The 21,527-nt window shown below is 37.7% G+C and overlaps 1 protein-coding gene across 2 annotated transcripts in view; it reads left to right on the top strand.

The window, feature by feature from the left end:
• LOC132273567 (serine/threonine-protein kinase STY46-like) overlaps positions 1 to 21,527 on the top strand; it is an 81,033-nt gene that overhangs the window by 2,390 nt on the left and 57,116 nt on the right. The window contains exons 3-4 of one of the 2 annotated variants that reach the window (XM_059774534.1): positions 17,847 to 17,956; positions 18,104 to 18,217. In XM_059774534.1, coding sequence (XP_059630517.1) covers positions 17,847 to 17,956; positions 18,104 to 18,217 — 224 coding nt within the window. Of the gene's footprint in view, positions 1 to 17,846; positions 17,957 to 18,097; positions 18,218 to 21,527 lie in introns of both variants that reach the window. The other variant, XM_059774532.1, reaches the window with a different exon arrangement.

Raw genomic sequence — 21,527 nt, 5'->3', positions numbered from 1 at the left:
ATCTTTGGTGTTCCATTTGATCCATGTGAACCAAATAACGGTCAAAGAGTCACATGACCATGGAACTCTATTTCTAATCTATTCCCAAAGCCTCCAAAGGAAATCACCAGCAGAGAAGTAATCTCCAAAGGATCTCTTCAGCTAATGTCTGCTAGAGAAAAACCCCACTGAAGGTGTATAAAAAGTTGACGATGGCCATTACGATGTTTTAAATTGTACGAATTATTATGTTATATCATAATTATGTTCCAATCATAGGTACAAAACTTACTCCGTCTTGGTGAAGTCATCTCTGATTAGGCCTATGCCAGGGTTGAGACTTAGATAGGCGTTGGGTAGGTAAAATTCACAACCATCTCGGCTCGACTCGAGTGGGTTAGGGGGTTGAGATGACTGAATTTTCACATGGGGTTTAAAAACCCCATTTCCAATTCCCCTCTCAAACTTTTCCAATTCCTAAGGTCAAAATAGGTGAGTAGTGGGATTGCCTACTACTATCAGAGGCTTACACAGAGACCTACAGACGGAGACCCCAACTTGGCGGGCTTTTCTTTGATTCGATTTCAGTGTTGGATAGGGATGGGCTTGAGGTGCCTTTCTCCAAGAAGCAAGTGTTGACAGCTTTGAAGAACTGTAATGGTGATGGGTCTCCGGGTCCGGATGGGGATGGCTTCACTATGAGTTTTTTCAACTCCTCCCCCAACCACAACACACACCCACACCCACACCCACACCCACACCCACACACACCCACCAAAAAAAAATAAATTTTGATATTGTTATATGATAAACTATAAAACATCGTCTTTCCTTGAAAAGAGGTTGAGATGGATTAGCAATTTTACAGAAATGATAGAAATATAAAAGAATTTACCCATTAGAAAGTAGAAATGTCTAACGCGGAGCTATAATCTGGATCTCTGATCCATTCTTGCATGAGGAGTTATAATATGAATCTCTGATCCATGCTTAAATATTGTAGGATGGGAGACTTGATAGTCGACCTATGCTCAATGAAGGATTTAACATAAAATATAGATATTGAATTGTGAAAGGGGATTTTTTATGTGTTGTAATGGCTATTGCCCTTGACGTACTTGTTTTGACGCAACATGACGTTGGTATACGTATGGAAAATGTCTGACATGTGTAATTAAGTTGGACACCTCGATCCTTTAATTGTGATGATGGAAGAAGAAAAGCTCAAATTTGATAGCCAAGAAGGGTCATCTATTTATACTTATAAAAAAAAAGAAGGGTCATCTATTTATGAAATAAATGAAATCTCTTTCCCTCTCATTTCTTCACCGTATTCCATTTAATTTTTTATTGAGTTCACCTTTGAAGAATAATGACATCATATAATATACTTGTATGTAGTATACTATGTATTTAAGCGTGTAAGACACATCCATGTACTTGTATAGTAGTTTCGGACACATTTCAAACTGAATTTCCGCTTACTGAAATTTGAGATTGAGAGAGGTTTGACACTAAGACATATATCCGCACCCGACACACGTCCTCGAGTTTAGGTAACATACTTTGTAGTGCTTTCTTGAGCTAAGCTGATTTAGGATTTACACAACTGGGTAAACAATATTATTTAGATCATTTGGAGTGTTGATGTAGAATTTTTTTATTGATAAACAGATAAAACAATTGATTTATGAGATTTGAAAAATAGATTAGGAAAAAAAAGAAGAAGAAGAAAACTGAGAGAAGAAAAGAACGTGACAGCAGAAAGAATGGAGCATACTGACTCTCTCTCACATTATATTATTTATACTATCTTAGATAAACACATAATTACTCATATACCCTTCAGCATAGAAAAAATAAAATAAAAGGATACTTTCCAACACTCCCCCTCAAGCTGGTGCGAAGATATTACACATGCCCAGCTTGTCCAGAATTGAATAAAAACTTGTAGTTGCCACTCCTTTCATTGGAATATCTGCAAGTTGATCACCTGACTACTCATAAGGAGTACAAATCAAACCTGCACTTAATTTCTCTTTAATATAGTGTCTATCAACTTCAAGGTGTTTAGTACTTTAGTTCTATAGTGCTGGACTGGATTGTGTGCAATGTTTATTGCAGCTTTGTTATCATAGTATAACCTCATTGGATCCTTGGAGTCAAACCCCAATTCTTGCAGCAACAATATCAACCACAACAAGTCACATACTCATTAGCCATATCTCTAAATTCCGCATCGGCACTAGATCTAGCAACAACTGACTTTTTTGCTGTGCCATGTTACTAGATTACCTCCTATGAAAGAGCAGTAACCGGATGTGGACCTCCGATCTGAAATTAATTCAGCCCAATCTGCATCTGTATAGGATTCTACTCGCATATGATTATGTCTACAAAATAACCCTTTACCAGGAGCAGACTTTAAGTATCAAAGAATTCTATAAATTGCCTCCATATGAGAATCACATGGTGTATGCATAAATTGGCTCACAACACTAACTGCGTAAGCAATATCCGGACGAGTGTGACAATTAAATTAATTTCCCCACAAGCCTCTTCTATCTACTTCTGTCAATTGGAGCATCTTGACTACCTTCTCCTAATTTGTGATTTCGTTCAATTGGCGTAACAATAGGTTTACACCCTAACATTCCTGTTTCTTTGAGAAAGTCAAACACATATTTTCTTTGTGAGATGAAGATCCCTCGCTTTGATCAAGCAACTTCAATACCTAGGAAGTACTTCAACTTCATAGAATGAGAGAAGTTATGGATGGGATTATTTCAGATTCCCAGAATGCCTTTGTTGGAGGACGGCAAATTCTTGATTCAGTTCTTATTGCTGGTGAATGTGTGGATTCAAGGTTGCGTAGTGGTGTTCCTGGAGTTCTTTGCAAACTTGATATTGAGAAAGCTTATGACCATGTCAATTGGAATTTCCTTCTCTACTTGCTTAAAAGAATGGATTTGACATGGATTGACACCTGTCTTTCATCTCTCAAGTTCTCAATTCTTGTGAATGGTTCTCCAGCTGGCTTTTTTGGGTGTTCTCGAGGTTTAAGACAAGGTGATCCATTGTCATCTTTTCTTTTTCTAATTGTTATGGAGGGTTTAAGTAGACTCATGCGACGGGCAAAGAATCTTGGTCTTATCAAGGGATTCCGGGTGGGAAGAGATATTGACAATCAGGTGGAGATTTCACATTTACTTTTTGCAGATGACACTCTGGTTTTCTGTGATGCTGATGTGTCTCAACTTAGATACTTGAGATGCATTCTGGCTTGCTTTCAGGCAGCTTCCGGGTTAAAGGTGAATGTGGCCAAGAGTGTGCTTGTCCAGGTCGGGAATGTTGAGGATATCTCTTCTTTAGCCGCACTTCTTGGGTGCAGGGTGAACTCCTTTCCCATCCCTTATTTGGGATTGCCCCTAGGGGTTTCTTCCAGGTTAGTGGGGAGTTGGGATTCTGTGCTTGATAGGTATGCAAAGAGGTTGGCTGGTTGGAAGAAGCAATATTTATCTAAGGGGGATAAAGTAACTCTTATCAAGAGCACTTTATCAAGCCTTCCCACTTATTTTCTTTCTTTGTTCCAAATTCCATGCTCCGTTGCAAATAGAATCGAACAACTTCAAAGGAATTTCCTTTGGGGAGGAAGGGGAGATGAGTTCAAGTATCATCTTGTTAGATGGGAGCAAGTTTGCAAGCCTATAAAGTTGGGGGGTCTTGGTATTAGACGATTGATCCCTTTTAATAAAGCTCTTTTGGGTAAGTGGTTGTGGAGATACGGGAAGGAAAGACATCGTCCTTGGCGCAGATTAGTGTCTTGCAGGTATGGGGAAGATGTTGGTGGTTGGACTACACGTCCGGTTTCTATTGCGGGAGGAGTTGGGGCGTGGAAATCCATTCGACAAGGATGGGATGCCTTTTCCTCTCATATCATATTCAGAGTTCGGGATGGTAGCTGCGTCCGCTTTTGGGATGATCTTTGGTGTGGGAATCAGCCTTTATGTCGTACATTTCCCAGGTTATATAGTATTGCAGTTGATAAACATGCCATAGTTGCTAACTGTTATCACCTTGATAATAGTGGAATTCCGTGGAATGTTCATTTTCGGCGTTCATTTCAGGCTTGGGAGTTGGAAGAGGTGAGCATTTTCTTGGATCAATTGTATTGGCAAGAAGGAATTGGCAGGGGTTTTGACAGTTTAAATTGGATTCCCTCCTCTCACGGGCGTTTTACAGTTAGGTCCTTGTTTTTCTGTCTGTCTAATTTTGCATCCTATGATTTTCCTTGGAAGACTATTTGGTGTTCCATGGTCCCTACTAGGGTGGCATTCTTTGTATGGACTGCTGTTTGGGGAAAGATTCTGACGATCGATAATCTAAGGAAAAGGGGAAATTTTCTTGTTAATTGGTGCTGTTTATGTAAGCAGAATGGGGAGTCAGTCGATCATCTCCTAATGCATTGCTCTGTAGCGCGAGATTGCTAGAATCTCATTCTTGGCCTATTTGGCATGTGTTGGGTAATGCCACGTTCTACTAGGGAGCTAATTCATACTTGGAGAGGTTGTCGTGTGAGTAGGAGCGTTCGTGGTTATTGGAGATCTGTACCACATTGTATTTGGTGGTGTATCTGGAAGGAGCGAAATAGTAGAATGTTTGAAGGGAAGGAGTCGTCTACAGCGACACTGAAACTTTTTATCATTCGCTCTCTTTTTTGTTATGTGAACAGAAGTTCGTGTTCCTCTTCTGTTGATTTAATTTCTTTTCTGGATTCTTTAGGGCCTTGAATCCCGGTTCCTTTGTCCACGGGACGCCTTTCCCTATTGAACGCCCTTTTTAATTTATTATTATTTATCAAAAAAAAAAATTCACTAGCTAGGCAGGTCCTCAATTTTGACATTTCTTCTACATCGTTTCTAGTCAACACTATATCATCCACTTATACAATAAGTGCAGTTACCTTTCTTTGATGTGAATGCTTAATGAATAATGTATAATCTCCTTGGCTTGGGTTATATAGCCAAATCTTCACTTAACTTTGGTAAACCTCTCAAACCACGCTCTAGGAGATTGCTTTAACCCAATGTTGTTAAAGGTGCGCGCCTAGGCTCTAGGCGCAGGTCCAGCGCCTGTTGTCATCCCAGACTGATGTTTACTAGGTGCGCACCTCACAGTTTTTACTTTTTTTTAAAAAAAAAAAAAAATTGATTATTCTATTTCTTAAGCCAAAAGGGTACTATTGGCAGCTTAATAAACAAATAAGAAAGCCCAACCATATGAGAGAAGGAACTTTTGTTCAAAAGAATAAACAGTTCTCCTCTCTCTCTCTCTCTCTCTACCTACTGTTCCTTTCTTTACCTACTGTTCCTTTTGTGCTCTTTTTTTTTTTTTTTGGCTGTCCCTCTATTATGTCTGTTTTCTTGTTCTCTCTCACTCTCTCTCTTCTTTGAATGCTGTCACTGAATTTATTTATTTATTTATTTATTTTGTTAACAGATTTATTTCTTTTTGTGCTCTGTTTTGCCTTTCAGAAAAACAATTTCCATTTTTCCTTTCAAGAAAACAAATTTGTGCTTTGTTTTGTGGTTCTTAGATGCTTATATAGTTGATGGTATTGAAGATTTAATGGAGGAATCAATGGAGGAAAATCTTTTAGTAATTGATGTTTCCTATTATTGAAGATTTGGTGTTACTAGAGAAACAGTGGAGAAAAATCCTCCTTGTTTCCTATTTTCTATTTCTTTCCATTCTCATAATTTCTTCTCCAATATAAAGGAGCCTCCACCATTGTATTGTGCCATGGATGTAGGCCCTAGTGGCTAAACCACGTTATATCGGTGTGTTCTTGTTTCATTTCTCTCTTCGCTTTCGTTTTATTATTTACAACAGATTTACCTTTTTATTTTTTTATTTTTTTTATTTGATATTAATTTTTAGAATATTGATATGACTTATGAGATATGAATACTTTTATGGTAGCTTAATTTTCAATTGTGCGCTCACTTCGGCGTGCGCTTCATGCCTAGGCTCCAAAGTACCTCTAGCGCCTTGAGCCTTTAATAACACTACTTTAACCCATACTGTACTTTCTTCAATTTACATACCTTGCCATTAGATGATGTAAACTCAAAGCCTGGGGGAACAATTATGTACACTTCCTCCTCTAGATATCCATGAAGGAAGGCATTCTTTACATCAACTTGTCGAAGTGACCAGTTCAAGTATCTCTATTATTATTATTTTTATTTTTATTAGCTGTTTTCAGCCTTTTATTAGGTGTTTTATGTAAGATCCCTATTATCATGGGATCACGTATATAAGATTCCCATAATCATGGGATCATGTAGGTTTTGGCGTATTTCCTGTTTTTCTTTAATTTGGTTTCCTTTGTTTGTACCCTATTCTTGTATATAAATATAGCTCTTGGCTCTCGATTTGAGTAAGCCAAAACCCAAAACTACTTCTTTTTGGTATCAGAGCATAACAAAAACTTTCGCCTCCCCATCTTTTTCCCCGGGGTCGCCACCTTCTCCATAGTTGTTAAAGGCTAAAGGCGCACAAAAGCGCAAATGCCTCTTGGAGCCTGAGGCACAAGGCGAGGCGCGTGCTCGACTGAAGCAAGGCGCACGCTGAAAAAAAAAAAAAACAAAACCCACCTAATAAAGTATTAAAGATGCAATAGTATATATAAAGATGCAAAATGCAACTAAATGACAAAGATGGTGTACTCTATGGTCTATGCACTCACATATCAAGATAAAGATGGATATAACAACATACATTTATATACACACACTTGCAGATAAAAATTATTCTAGGGGTGAATAAGAAATGTGTGGGTAAATTCAATGGGGTTTATTGCCAATTAGAATAAGAGGAGCAAGTTGTCAAAACTTGATATTTAGGATTTTTTATTTTCTTTATAGGATTTTGCCCTTTTTTAATATTAATAATTGATAACTGTATTTGTATATATAATGCCAAAAGTTTGTATTAATTTTTTTTAACAACAATTTTTGTAATACAGGAACAAGAGAAAATGAAATTGCATAACATCTACAAAATTGGATATAAAGAAACATCACATTTGAACCCAAGAAAACAGAAAATTGTAAACATCACATTTGAAAACTGCAAACTGAGAATAGTAAACCTGTAAAGATAAAAAAAATATAACTAAACAATCAAACATTGTAATTACTATTTTGAAGAGTTATAATATCTAAAACGAAAATAAGGAAAACATCATCCTCTGTACTAGCGAAGAGAACTAAGGAAAAAAAATAAAAAGAAAATAAAAGTTAGTAGAACTTTTATTTTAGCCCCACTATTACTCTCTTTATTAGTTGAGATTTACTAATGGAAAAAAAAAAAATAGTTAGGATATAATAGGTATAAAAAAGAATAGAATTCTTTTAAACCACAAAAAAAAAAAATAAAAAAAAAATAAAATAAAATAAAAAGAAGAAGAGCAGAGAGAGCCGAGAGAAGAAGAATAGAAAAAAATAAAAAATAAAAAATAAAAGAAGAGCCTAGAGTCTTAGACTCGGCTTAAAGAAGAATAAAAAAAAATAAAAGGAGCAAGAGACTAGACTCGAGAGAGAGAGCCAAGAGAAGAAGAAGAACTGAAGAAAAGAGAGAGAAAAAAAAAAAAAAAAAAAAAAATTACCGAGAAGAGAAGAAGAAGCAAGAAGGAGAGAAGAAGTAGAGAAGAAGAAGCAAGAAGCAAGAACTTACCGGCAGAGACGCAGATCCGAGCTTCGGCGCTTCGCACTTCGCAGATCTCGACGTCTCGTACTTCTCTAGTTCTCTGTCTCTTCTTTCCTTTTGTTTTTTTTTTTTTTTTGGCTTTGTAACTTGCTGCTTGCATGTATAAGTTTTGTAATAAACAAATAAAAACTAAAAATAAACAAATAATAAACTAAAATAAACAAATAATAGTAAAAAAAATAATTTTTCATTCAGGCGCCTTTGTACTGCGCCTTTTCCTCAAAGGCGCTCGCCTAGCTAAAGTGCCTCGCCTTAAGTCTTTCAAGGCGCCAAGGTGGCGCCTTAGGCGCGCGCCTCCGGTGCCTTTAACAACTATGACCTTCTCTATCCCTTTCTTCAATTTCCATCACTTCCGGCGCACCTCCATCTCCTCCTAGCCCTTGTGTCGGACCTCTCGGGTAACCCTCTTTTTTTTAGGAGAATTCCCTTAGTGTGTGTGTGTATGTTTTTATTTTTATTTTTTTATTTTTTATGACCTAAGGGTCCTGGTGTTTTTTATTTTATTTGTGGGTTGCCGGTGTTTGTTCGGCAACATATTTAGAGGAAAGCGCCAATTTTTCCGGCCTTGTTTTTTTCTCTTTCCTCCTGCTTTGACGTGTGGACCAGCCTTATTTTGGTACTATGACTGATTCTAGCAAATGGACACTTTATCCTCAGTCCAACATACTTTATCTTCGGCACATCATACTCTGGCATAGCGGGTTACTAGTGTGCTCTTGAATGGGCGCAACTTCGTATCTTGGTCCCGTTCTGTTCAACTCTATATTAGAGGGAAAGGGAAAACTGGTTAGCTTTTGGGTCTAGTCAAGGAATCGGAAAGGACGGATACTAAATATATTGCATGGGACATGGACAGGTGCCCCATTCTGGGTTGGATCTTCAACTCAATGGAGGAGTGCATGTATAATATGCTCATGTTTCACACTTCCGTTTTTTGTCTGTGGCAAGCCCTTAACAAGATGTATGCCCATTCCTGCAACTACGCTCGTATCTTTGAACTCTATCAGGAGATTGCTCGTGCATCACAAGATACACGAAAGCTGTTAGTATCAGAGTATTTTGGGCACCTCCAGTCTAGGTGGGAAGAATTAGCACATTATGAACCCTCTTTCCGATTTCTCTGAAGAAGTTGCAACTCTTTTGGTTAAGAGACTGTACCGCCAGCATGCCTACCAGTTTTTGATGGGTTTACGATCTGAGTATGATGCTCTCAGAACTTATATCATAAACACCTCTCCTATGCCTTATTTATATGATGCCTTCGCTATTGTTGACCATGAGGAGCATAGACATCAGATCTCTCAGCCAGCAGCTTTACTAGACTCCAGTTGATTAGATGGCTATTGCTGCTAATTCTAGACTTTCAAAAGGAAAGGTTATTTGTCAACATTGTGGAGCCATGGGTCATGTAAAGGATCGTAGCTTTAAGCTTCATCTCGAGATAAAGCAAAAATTTTCTCGCAATCCTCCTTCTGGCCGTGGCCGTAGTAGCCGATACTATTGGTGGGTATACTACTCCACAGATTGTTGTCCCTCCTGCTTCAACTCCTCCCAGACCATCTATTCAGGACTTCAATCAGTTACAGTCCCAGATTGGTCAGCTTTAAGAGCAATTCGGAGCTTTATCTACCAGGGCTGGCTCTTTTATTCCCACGGCTACTATAGCTATAGGTACTTGTTTTGCTTGTCATGTTAAAGCGGGAAAACCTACTTGGGTTATGGATTTCGGAGCCAATGATCACATGACTGGTGAGTTGTCATTATTTTCTACTCCCTTTACCCCTGTTAAACAGGCTGTTAGTATAGCCGATGGGTCAACCACCATTATTCGTAGTAAATGAGATGTTCATCTATCACCTGATATTATTTTGCCATCTATTGTTTATGTTCCTAACTTTGCATTTTTAATCTTCTATCTGTTAGCAAACTTGCCAAATCACTAAATTTTGCAGTGATTTTCTTTCCTCATTACTGTGTTTTACAGGACCTGTGTTCAAAGAGGATTTTTGGCAAGGGATATGAGCACGATGGCCTCTACTACTTTAGGGATCCTCCACCGACACTTCCTCCACTTGCTCCAAGCCTTTGATCTTCCAGTTTCTAGGTCTTATGATTTTTCTTTTCAGACTTAAAATTTATGGCATGCTCACCTTGGGCATGTAAACTTTCAGTATTTATGTCTGTTTTTCTCTTCATTAATAACGGCTTGTATGGATAATAAGTTTCAATGTGAGATTTGTGAACTTTCTAAACATACTAGAACCAGTTATATTTCTCGTATGCATCGTGCACTTAGTATGTTTGATCTCATACATTCTGATGTGTGGGGTCCTTCTCCTGTTACTGCTTTTTTGGGGCATCGTTGTCATGCCACATTCATTGATGATTATTCCCGTTGCACATGGATATATTTACTTAAAAGAAATATAAAGTTTTTCCCTTGTTCACTCAATTTTTTCAAATGATTAATACTCCATATAAAATTGTAGTTAAAAATATTAGGTCTGACAATGGTCGTGAATATGTTTCCAATGAGTTTCAGTCTCAACGTAACCTACAGGGTATTCTTCATCATCCATATACCCCTGAATAGAATGGTGTGACAGAGTGTAAAAATCGTCAACTAATGTCAGTTGTTCGATGTCTTTTAAGTGGTATGAATGTGCCAAGTCATACTGGCACATGGCGATTCTTACATATACTTTTCTCATTAATCGTACCCCTAGTAGAGTATTAAATGGTACGGCCTCTTACAATTGCTTTAGCCTGATATTACTCTTTTTTCCATCATGCCTCGGGTGTTTGGATGTATATGTTTTGTTCAGAATCGTAGCCCTTCTCGTACTAAACTTGATGACAAGGCCATTAAATGTATCTTTTTAGGATACTCATCAATGTCAAAAGGTTACCGATGTTATGATCCTGTACACAAACACATGTATCACTCTCTTGATGTCACATTTCATGAGCATGCCCCATTTTATGGTTTTAATACTATCTTGTAGGAAACTTCTACTCTTGATCAAGAGGCTTATCCTCTTGCTCGTCCTCTTCCTATTTTTCAAGAAGAGTTTTCTCTTGTGGTTTCCTCACCCCTTTTGCAGGTCTATTATCGCTGCCCTCGTGCTCTGCCTCCACTGCCTTCATCTTCCTCAGATACAGGTTCAAGTACATCTCCTCTCCCTCCTTTACATTTCCCTGACCTTGTTCCCTAGTCTTGGTATCCCACTCGGGACCGCAAACCCCTTACTCGATTTAGATTCGCTTGCAGTACTGATCATCCTGTTTCGCATTATATCTCTTATGATGGTCTTTCAGGGTCTTATCGAGCCTTTCTAGGCAAGCTTGATTCCATTTCCATTCCCAGAAATGTCTCTGAGGCTCTCCGGAATCCCAATTGGATGTCTGGTATGATTGTAGAAAATGGGTATTCAATGTTAAATATCTGCCCGATGGCTCTATTGATTGGTATAAGGCCCGTTTGGTGGCCAAAGGGTTTACTCAGATTCCTGGTAAGGACTTCAATGATACCTTCGCTACAGTAGCTAAATTGACTTCAGTTCGTTTGCTTCTCTCTCTGGCTGACTCCCACAATTGGCCTTTTCATCAACTTGATGTGAAGAATGCTTTCCTTAACGGTGATCTTTTTGAGACTATTTATATGGATCCTCCACCTGGATTTCGGGCTGAGGGGGAGTATGCTGGAAAGGCCTGTTGATTGCGGAAGTCTTTGTAGGGGTTAAAACAATCTCCCAGAGCTTGGTTCAACCGCTTCAATGATGTAATTCTATCCATGGAGTTTGTTAGATGTTATTCTGACCATACATGTTTTATCCATCGTTCTTCCATTGGTCAATGTATCATTCTTCTTGTCTATGTTGATGATATCATCATTACTGGCAATGACATCCCTGGGATTGCTCAAGTAAAGCTTCAATTGGCTAAAGCTTTTGATGTGAAAGACCTTGGGCAGCTCAGATATTTCTTGGGAATTGAGGTTGCTAAATCTAAGCAGGGTATCTCTTTATCACAAAGGAAGTATGTCTTGGATCTTCTTCGAGACATGGGTATGCTTGGGTGTAAACTTGCTTCCACTCCTATAAATCCTAATCTGAAGATCTCGGCTGAGTCTGGAGATCTCCTTTCTAATCCCTCGCAGTATCAGCGCTTGGTAAGAAGATTGATTTATCTTACCAACACCCGCCCTGATTTGGCTTTTGCGGTTAGTGTTGTGAGTCAGTTTATGTATGCTCCTTGTACAGCTCACATGGATGCAGTATATCATATTCTTCGATATCTCAAGTCCTGTCGTGGATTTGGATTATTCTATTTTTCTAGCAGGTAGGTTGGGTTATCCTATGTGATGCAGACTATGCTGGGTCCAAGACTGACAGACGTTCGACATCTGGCTTTTGTACTTTCTATGGAGACCATCTTATATCCTGGAAAAGTAAAAAAGCAAACTGTAGTTTCGAGATCTTCGACATAGGCTAAGTATCGTGCCATGGCGTAAGGTACTTGTGAGATTCTCTGGCTTCCATCTTACTTGGAGGAGCTAGGGCTAAGCGAAAAACAGTCCGCAGACTTGTTTTGTGATAATAAGTCAGCCATCATATGCTTGCTTCAGATTATGTTCTTCATGAGAGGACTAAACATATAGAGGTGAACATTCATTTTATCAGAGAGAAGGTTCGTTTGAGAATTATCAAGCCGTGCTTTCTTCAGTCCTCTAATCAGTCGCCAGATGTGTTTACCAAATCCGTTGGTCCATCTTTGCCTCATTTCTCGATTACCAAGCTGGGCTTGATTGATATCTTCACTCCAAGCTTGAGTGGGAGTGTTGAAATATCTATATTATTATTATTTTTATTTTTATTAGCTGTTTTTAGCCTTTTATTAGGTGTTTTATCAAGGGATCACGTAGATAAGATTCCCGTAATCATGGGATCACGTAAATAAGATCTCCATAATCATCGGATCATATAGATTTTGGCATATTTTATGTTTTTCTTTGATTTGGTTTCCTTTCTTTGTACCCTATTCTTGTATATAAATATAGCTCTTGGCTCTCGGTTTGAGTAAGCCAAAACCTAGAACTACTTCTTTTTGACCAACCAAAATTTGCAGCCAAAGACAACAAAAAAACTTGGACAGAATTCATCTTTGCTACACAAGCAAACTTCTCCGCATTCTGCATCATTGTGAACACCCATTTGCATCCAACCGTTTTTTCCCTCTTGGCAACTCAACTAATTCCCCAAGTATCTGAAGAGCTTTCATCTCTTCATAGATTTCTGCCTTCCATTTTGGATCAGAAAATGCATCTTGTAATTTTGAGGAATAGATACAGAAGACAACTGGGCTGCAAAGGCACGATAAAAACGAGAAAGATGTTGATAAGAAACAAAATTAGATATTGGATGTGTTGAGTACAAGACTTAACACTCTTACGAAGAGTAGTTGGAACATCATTATCACAAACATCAGGAGTATGATCATCAATAACAATGGGTAACTTAGGATTACCTGAGTCAGAGGGTGATGATTGGCAAGGAGGCGATGAAGCAGTCGTATACTTGTGTCTTCTTGCATATACCTCTAACTCGTCATCAGAGTTGCTCCTGCTCTTCATGATCCTGTCATTGGGTTAATTGCTGTTCCTTTTCTAACAAATATGAAGGAACAGTGTTAGGCAATAGAAAGGACAACATTGTAGGCAATACTCCCACAATGGATTTCTCTTCATTCATATTCTCCCCCTGAAGAGAAGCCTTTCGTGAAAAATAAGCTGTAGACTCAAAGAAGGTAACATCCATAGAGACAAGTTGCTTACCCGATGGAGGATTAAAATATTTATAACCCTTTAGGGTTGGAGAATACCCTAAGAACACACATTTAATAGCTCTTGGATCTAACTTACGATGTGTACGATTAAGAACATGAACAAAACAAACGCACCCAAATACTCGAGGAGGAACTAAAAAAGATTTGGAAGAGGACAATAAAGGCGAGAAAACTTCAATTGGTGACTTGAAATTAAGAACTCTTGAGGGAAGTCGATTTATAAGGAATGCTGCAGTGAGTACAGCATCTCCTGTATAGTTTAGGAACATGCATAGAAAACATTAAGGCCCGAGCAACCTCTAGAAGATGTTGATTTTTTCTCTCCGTGACCCCATTTCTCATCGCCATTATCTGGACGAACAATTTTTATTTGTGTATTAAACTGAGTGAGCACCATTTTTTTCCTTGGAAGTCAAGCTAAGTGAGCATCATTTTGTGATATGTTTTGAAACATGAAAAAACATCACCTTTTTCTTTCAACTAGTTAACCCAAGTGGTATGAGAATAATCATCAATGAATGTAACAAACCATTTGAAACTAGATAAACTAGCAACACGAGAAGGACCCATACATCAGTATGAACAATAACAAAAGGAGATGGACTTCTACTAGAACTTGAAGGAATGAAGTTCAATGATGTTTTGCAAGTTCAGACACTTCACAATAAAACTTGGAGACATTTATTCTTGAAAATAAAGAAGGAATATGTTTTTCCAACAAAAGAAATGATGGGTGTCCTAATCGTCGATGCCATAGTCAAATATGATCCATAGGGGTATCACAACTTGTTGAACTTGATTTATCTTTTCCAATTTAGCATCCAAAAAATTAAGACCATCCCTCTCTCTACCACTGCCAATCGCCCTCCTTGTGACTAGGTCCTGAAAGACGCAATGTGAGGGAAAGAAAGTTATACTACAGGTTAGATGTTTTGTAATGCTACTGACTGGAGAAGTTAGGAACATGGATGGACATGGAAGAGGTAACATGAATTGAACCTTGGCCAGAGACAGATGAAAAAAAACCGTCTGCTATTTGAACTTTTTGTCCTGAACAAGTAGTATAAGAAGAAAATAAACTAGAAAAACCAATCATATGATCGGATGCACATGAATCAATGATCCAAGGGTGATGAAATGTGTTACAAGATGCACTTAGAGCGTTAGCCAAGTTACCTGAGAGGGCAAAAGAGGTGGATGCTGTTGCAGGAGTCTCTAATTGTGTGATATTATGCACCTGAAATTCTCAACTTCCTCCTTAGTAAGATTTGGTGTAACACATTGAGTTGGTGGAGTCGTAGTGGCTGAAGAAGATTCAACAGTAGGGTGAGAACGGAATTGAGAACCACCACCTGACCGACCTCTTCTACAACAACTTTCTCTAGTATGTCTAGTTTTGTTGCAATAATCACAAAACAATTTGTCTTTGTTTGAAGTATCCATTAATTTTTGTTTATCATATTTCTTGGTCCCTCACTTTCCCTCTTACTGGGTAGAGGCTACAAGTGCAGAGCTCTCCTGTGGCATTGACTGAAACATAACAACGCGTTTGCTTTCCTCACTTTGAACATATTCATATACCCCCATCAGAGAGGGAAGGGGCTCTTTACCTAAAATCTGAATTCAAACCTGGTCATATTCAGGATTTAAACCAGATAAAAACTCAAAAATGCGTTCTTGTTCAATCAACTTGTGCAACTTAGCAACATCTGCTGCACTATCCATATCTAGCCTTTGATAATGATCTAACTCCTGCCACAAACCCCGCAGAGTATGAAAGTAAGTTGCCAATGATAAATTTTTTTGTTTGGTGTCATGGATTCGGTGCTTTAAATCATAAATTTGTGCCACATTACCTAAGTTTGGGGTACCGCATCCCAAACTTCCTTGGCGGTTCTTAAGAATGTATCCATGAGTAATTTCTGGTTTCATTGAGTGAAGAAGCCATGACAGAACGGTTGATTTTTCAGCCTCCCATTTCTCGTATGAGGGGTTATCAAGCTTTGGTTCCTCTATCTTACCAGTCAGATAACCCATTCTTCCTTTACTTTTAATTAACAGTGTTACCGACTGTGACCAAGCGAAATAGTTTTGGCTGTCTAACTTCACTGTTGTGATCTGGAGAGTAGGGTTTTCGACATGAGTACTGCCTTGGCCCACTATCCCCTGTTTTGGGATTTGGGAGATCTCACTTTCTTGTGATGTCTTGTAGCCAGCCTCAAATACCAATTAATCTCTTCCAATCACACAAGATAAAGCTAGAAAATAAATTAAACAATCACTAGAAAGACGCAATCTGACAGAAGTGAAATCTGTGCTACAACGTCAAAAAAATTGAAATCAGGCATACAGAATAGTTACTGCAGCAGATCTATAAACAAACCCATCAGCTGGTGAGAAATAAAAATCCATAACTCTCAGCTGTTTCTTCACATATGCACAACCACACAAACTTTCCTATCAGACTCCTTCGTTACAGATTGGAGCACATAAATCTTGTCAAGAAACCCTAGATCCGGATTCCTTCAAATCCCCTCTTTCAAAAAATAACAAAGAAATAGCAAATGGAGTCACATCAGGCTTAAAAAAACAGAGAATCCCCAAACAGTGGCCAACATGGTGGCAGGTTTTGCCATGTTGATGTCAGCATTCGTACACTGACATCAGCATTTCTTTTGTTTTTGGTTTGTAGGTTCGGTTCCTCTATAAGATGTTTGTCGCTCTAATACCAAGTTGATTTATGAGATTGAAACATACATCAGGAAAAAGAAGAAGAAAACTGAGGAGAGAAGAAAAGAATGTGACAGCAGAAAGAATGAGAGAGCATACTGACTCTCTCTCACATTATATTATTTATACTATCTTGGATAAACACATAACTACTGATATACCCTTCAGCATAGAAAAAATAAAATAAAAGGATATTTTCCAACATAAACTTGATATGAAATTATGACAGTAAAGTTCTAGCTGAAGTAATTTGGTTGGTTGTCGAAACAATGTATCTTGAGGTGGCAGTTGGCATTGATTCAGAATATTGTTATAAACTTATATGTTGATTTCATGCTGCACGCTGAGAGTGTTGAGAGTTATGTTTATGTGGAGTCAAGTTTAGAGCTAAAATGGTTAATGGGGATCTAAAGTTGTGCTGGGATTTTGTTTATTGCTTCTCCTGTTGTGCTTTAAGTTAACTATGAATTTTGGTTCAATCCAGATGGGTTTTTTGTCTTTAGCGCAGTATTGGGGGATATCTCCAGGTCTTTAATTTGATGCGAAGAGATCTTATCGAATTGCATTTCATGCATTTATCCCAACCAATTCAAAAATGACTTACCCTGATTTCAAATTTTATATTTTTACTTTGGCAAGAAACACATTCACGCACCCACTTGTCCCTATGGGGACTTGAACCCTCGACCCTTTGGAAGGCGAGGAAATACCACTGGGCTACAGCCTTCGGTTTTACCATGGTTTTAATGACCTTTTGTTTTATTTATTTGTTTTGTTTTGGGGAAGTGGGAGGTAGACTTTGTGGGTATTTTGCTTCTTTTCATTCTTATTTTAATAAGTTTTCCCTCATTTTTTGGACAATTTTTTTCTTTCTTTTGTATATTTTATACACCGGTTCTTCTATTTTAAAGATATTTAGTGGTATTATTTTTCCATGTAAAAAAGGTTTTGCTTAAATGGCTTGCTTTGAAGGAAATTTTGTTTGAGTATTCTGTTTAGCTGATTGTTCATACTATGTTGTTTTAAATTTATGTGCGATAAATTTTTATTGTCAAGTCTTCTTCCTTTTTATTCAAAAAACCTCAACATTGGCAGCATAGCTGTATTGTATCTTGAAGAATTCTATACGATGGCAACATTTTCTTATTCTTTTTCTACAATATACTCCCTCTGTCCCACAAAAAATGTCCCTTTTTGGGAATTTATCTTTTTAAGAGTGTAGTTTTTAATATATATATTTTTTTATTATAGAGGTAGGGAATGAATTTTCTAATATACCCTTCTATGGTGGGTCCACATGCTTTTATAACTTCAAGGCAAGGAGGGTAAATTAGGAATATTTAAAAAATAGTACATTGGATTTTGAATTGGGACAGCCAAAGTGGAAAGGTGGACATTTTTTGTGGGACGGAGGGTATATTAGTTATAATTCTTTCTACCATTTAGTTTGGTAGTTGTTTTATTTATTGCTTCCTTTTTGATATATCACTACTTGTTCTCCATTGCATATTGCTGGGCAGAATTTTTGGAACAGAGCAGATGGTAATGATGAAGAACAAGTTACAAGTGTTCCTTCCACCTCAAGGCCATGTTGTAATGCCCATACTGGAGTTATGCCATCATATGATAGGTATTCCAGCTGTTACGGTCTCATATAGTCCTTTCTTTTAGACTTCCTTCCAATGTGTTTCACTGATAGTTGTTTTTGTTTATGTTTATTTGTTTTCCATGGTGCTTATGTCTTGTTAATCATTTCACTTCTTGATATTAGGAACAGAGACCGTGAGACTGACTTTGAACCCTGCTCTAAGCTCGAGGACCTAAATTTGGATGTTAGAAAGAATTCTATAGACACTGAAGGAAGACTTCTTACAGATATCTTCTCTAGAAGGTAGGTTCTCAGCAAACTCTTGTCATAATATCTCCTGTCTTCCTGTGAATGATGTTTTTGGAAGATAAAAAAGTTAGTACTACCATATTAGCATTGATGATAGGGATGTGACAGATTGTTCCAATTTCTGTTTGCTCAGTGATCTTACCTTTTGTATGCATAGGATGTTTAGAAGCAAACTAGAATCTCAGTTAGCAGATAGATAATGCCCAACAATACCATTTATACATCTGCGCGATTATTTAAAGGCCATGCTGAATACAGCTATTTTCTTCCAGGAGAAGGATATAGACTAAGTTCAATATTGGTATATAGAGGTTGTAAGGGCTCGACAAATCATCCACATTTGCCTAGAGACACTGTTTTTTGAATAAATTATTCAAGTGCAGCCATTTGCTTAGAAAAAGGTTATACACTAGATTCAATATCCCAACTCCTAAGAGTTTCTAGGGGCTTGACACACCATTTTTATTGCTTAGAGACAATTTTTTGAATTATTTACTTTTTTACAGTGTTAGGTATTTGAGTCGTGCTGGCGTATTCGTATTCAAAATGTGTCTTCTAACGTCTCAAGGTGTGTTGAATTGTTTGAGTAATATCTGTTCAAGACATGGCAGATACAGAATGCGCCATCCTTAATCACATTGACATAGCTAGGGCACATGTAAAATGACCTTAGAAAAACCTAAATTGATGTAGTCGGATCTTGGTGAGGCTTATAAATGATTTAAAAAGTGTTTTTGGAAAATCACTTCTCAAATTTCATGTTTTACACTTTTTCAGAATTATATTTTAAAGGGTAAATTACACGGATCTCGCCTATGGTTTGCCATAATTAAAGGGACCTCTCCTTTGGTTTGGGAATTTACACGGACCTCCTCTAAAAATGAAACTAATTGTTAGCAGATATGATAGCCACGATTTATGGAATGACTTACCATATTAGGTAGAGATTTGATTATGCTATAGAATATGTCATACAATATGCTGTAATTTGATTTAGATTTGATTTTATTTCCTTTCTTGTAATATGTGCATGTGCTCTTTTTTATCTATAAAAGTTAGAGCTTTGAATGAGTGATTTATCTTATTCAAGTCTTTGCACAATTCTCTCATTTTCTTCTTTTTCTATTTCTACTTGATATCAGAACCAGGGTGGTCTGACTGTAATGAGGGCATTGCGAGTTCGACACCACCCATTTGGGAATAGTCTAAGGTGACATCGCCCATCTGGGAGGTGTTGGGTAGGCAGGGTGGTCCGACCTCGATATATATTTTATTTTTTTTTATGGTCTGAGGAGACATTGTAGATTCTTTCATCTACATTGTTTAAACATATGTATGAAGGGGAATGGTTTGACGAGACATTGTTGATTCTTCTATCTACATATTTTAAACATGTGTATGAAGGGATATGGTCTGAGGAGACATTGTTAGTTGTTTATGGTCTGAGGAGACATTATTAATTGTTGATTGACACTTCATCTGAGAGAAAATCATCGCTAGTCAGATTTGCACTCCATTTGTCACAAGCTCTCAGCAGCTTGCAGACATTCTTACAAAGGGCGTCGGCAAGATTGTGTTTGAGAATGCATTGTCCAAAATGGGCATTTCAGAAATCCACACACCAACTTGAGGGGGAGTGTTAGCATATATGATAGCCACGATTTATAAAATGACTTACCATTTTAGCGGAGATTTGATTATGCTATAGAATATGCCATAGAATATGCTGTGATTTGATTTAGATTTGATTTTATTTTCTTTCTTGTAATATGAGTGTGTGCTCTTTTTTATCTATTAATACTAGAGATTTGAATGAGTGATTTATCTCATTGAAGTCTTTACACAATTCTCTTATTTTCTTCTTTTTATATTTCTACTCTAACCTACACGGACCTCCCCTCCTTGTGACGGACAGTCAAATGGACTAAAGGACCTGTTTAATTTACTAAAATGCCCTTAAGTTATTATAGTAAATGACTGAACTATCCATATTCTTTTAGAAATATATATATATACCTCTCTTCTTCCCTTCATTCTCTCTCTCTCATCGCCACCTACCATTGCCACTCCCACCATGGCCACCTCATTCACCTTGGTGGAGTACATTTGATTGTATATATAAAACCAGCCAGTCTAAGAATTTGATATGATCCTCCTGAGTTTGTGATATTGTGAATCTAATATTAGGGGAAAAATGTTGAAACCCTCGCTTAGCCAAAACCTAAAAGCCATGTCTGAATTTTCATCATCAATACCAATGATCTTACAAAACCCAATTCATTCTGCAAGCTCTCTAGGGCTTAGGTACTCTACTTTCTAAAATCAACTGCGATCTTGTGAAGAATGTGGTCAAGAACTGGGCATCGACAGTTTATGATGCATTTTACGGGTACCAGGAAGGGTTTGGGTTGCAGATTGAGGTGTTCTGGAGGAGGAATTGTAGGGTGCTGTTGGGTGCAGGAGGGATCGTGTTGTCCATTGTGTTGTGGAAAATTAGGGTTTTGTTTGGGATTGTTGGGTTATCCCAAGGCATGACGGTTTCTTGCTCTTTACGCAGCAATCGTCATTGTCATATTTGCTGTAACTGTAAGCTCTTTCTTTTGTTTTCAAATTCTTAGGAGGCAGAGAGAGGAGAGAGAAAGAAATATCCATATAAGAAAGAAGGTGCTGATGTGTGCATTTGGTTAATGCTGATTGTATTGTTTGCTGAGATGGACGGCTAGGATTGTTTGGGACCATGGATGAGGTGGTGGTCCCTGGACTACTAATAATTTTTTTAGAACCAATTTATGGTAGGGATAAGGGTATAATGGACATTTGACTTAATTTAGTACATGACGTCAGCACAATTCGTTATTGACTAACGTTGACTCTAACATAAGGGAGGTCCTTGTAGGTTAGTTTCATTTTTAGGGGAGGTTCGTGTACTACTAATAATTTTTTTAGAACTAATCTATGGTAGGGATAAGGGTATTATGGACATTTCACTTAATTTAGTACATGACGTTAGCACAATTCGTTATTGACTAACGTTGACTCGCATAAGGGAGGTCCTTGTAGGTTAGTTTCATTTTTAGGGGAGGTTCGTGTAAATTCTCAAACCAGAGGGTAGGTCCTTGTAATTATGGCAAACCATAGGGGAGGTCCATGTAATTTACCTTATTTTAAACTAGTTAATTATCTGCATAGAATGGTTGATCAATCGAGCACCTTCGAGTATCATCGATCGAATGGTTAATTGATTAAGATTTTATAGAAAATTATTTTTGAAAGTTTGGCCTTGTGTAGCTTTTGCGGGCTGTGT

Source organism: Cornus florida, unplaced genomic scaffold (genome assembly GCF_030987335.1).
Source record: "Cornus florida cultivar Cherokee Brave unplaced genomic scaffold, ASM3098733v1 CherokeeBrave_3.0.0_Hap2_Chr09, whole genome shotgun sequence".
Taxonomy (NCBI): Eukaryota; Viridiplantae; Streptophyta; class Magnoliopsida; order Cornales; family Cornaceae; genus Cornus; species Cornus florida.
This window is presented reverse-complemented; position numbering and strand designations above follow the sequence as displayed.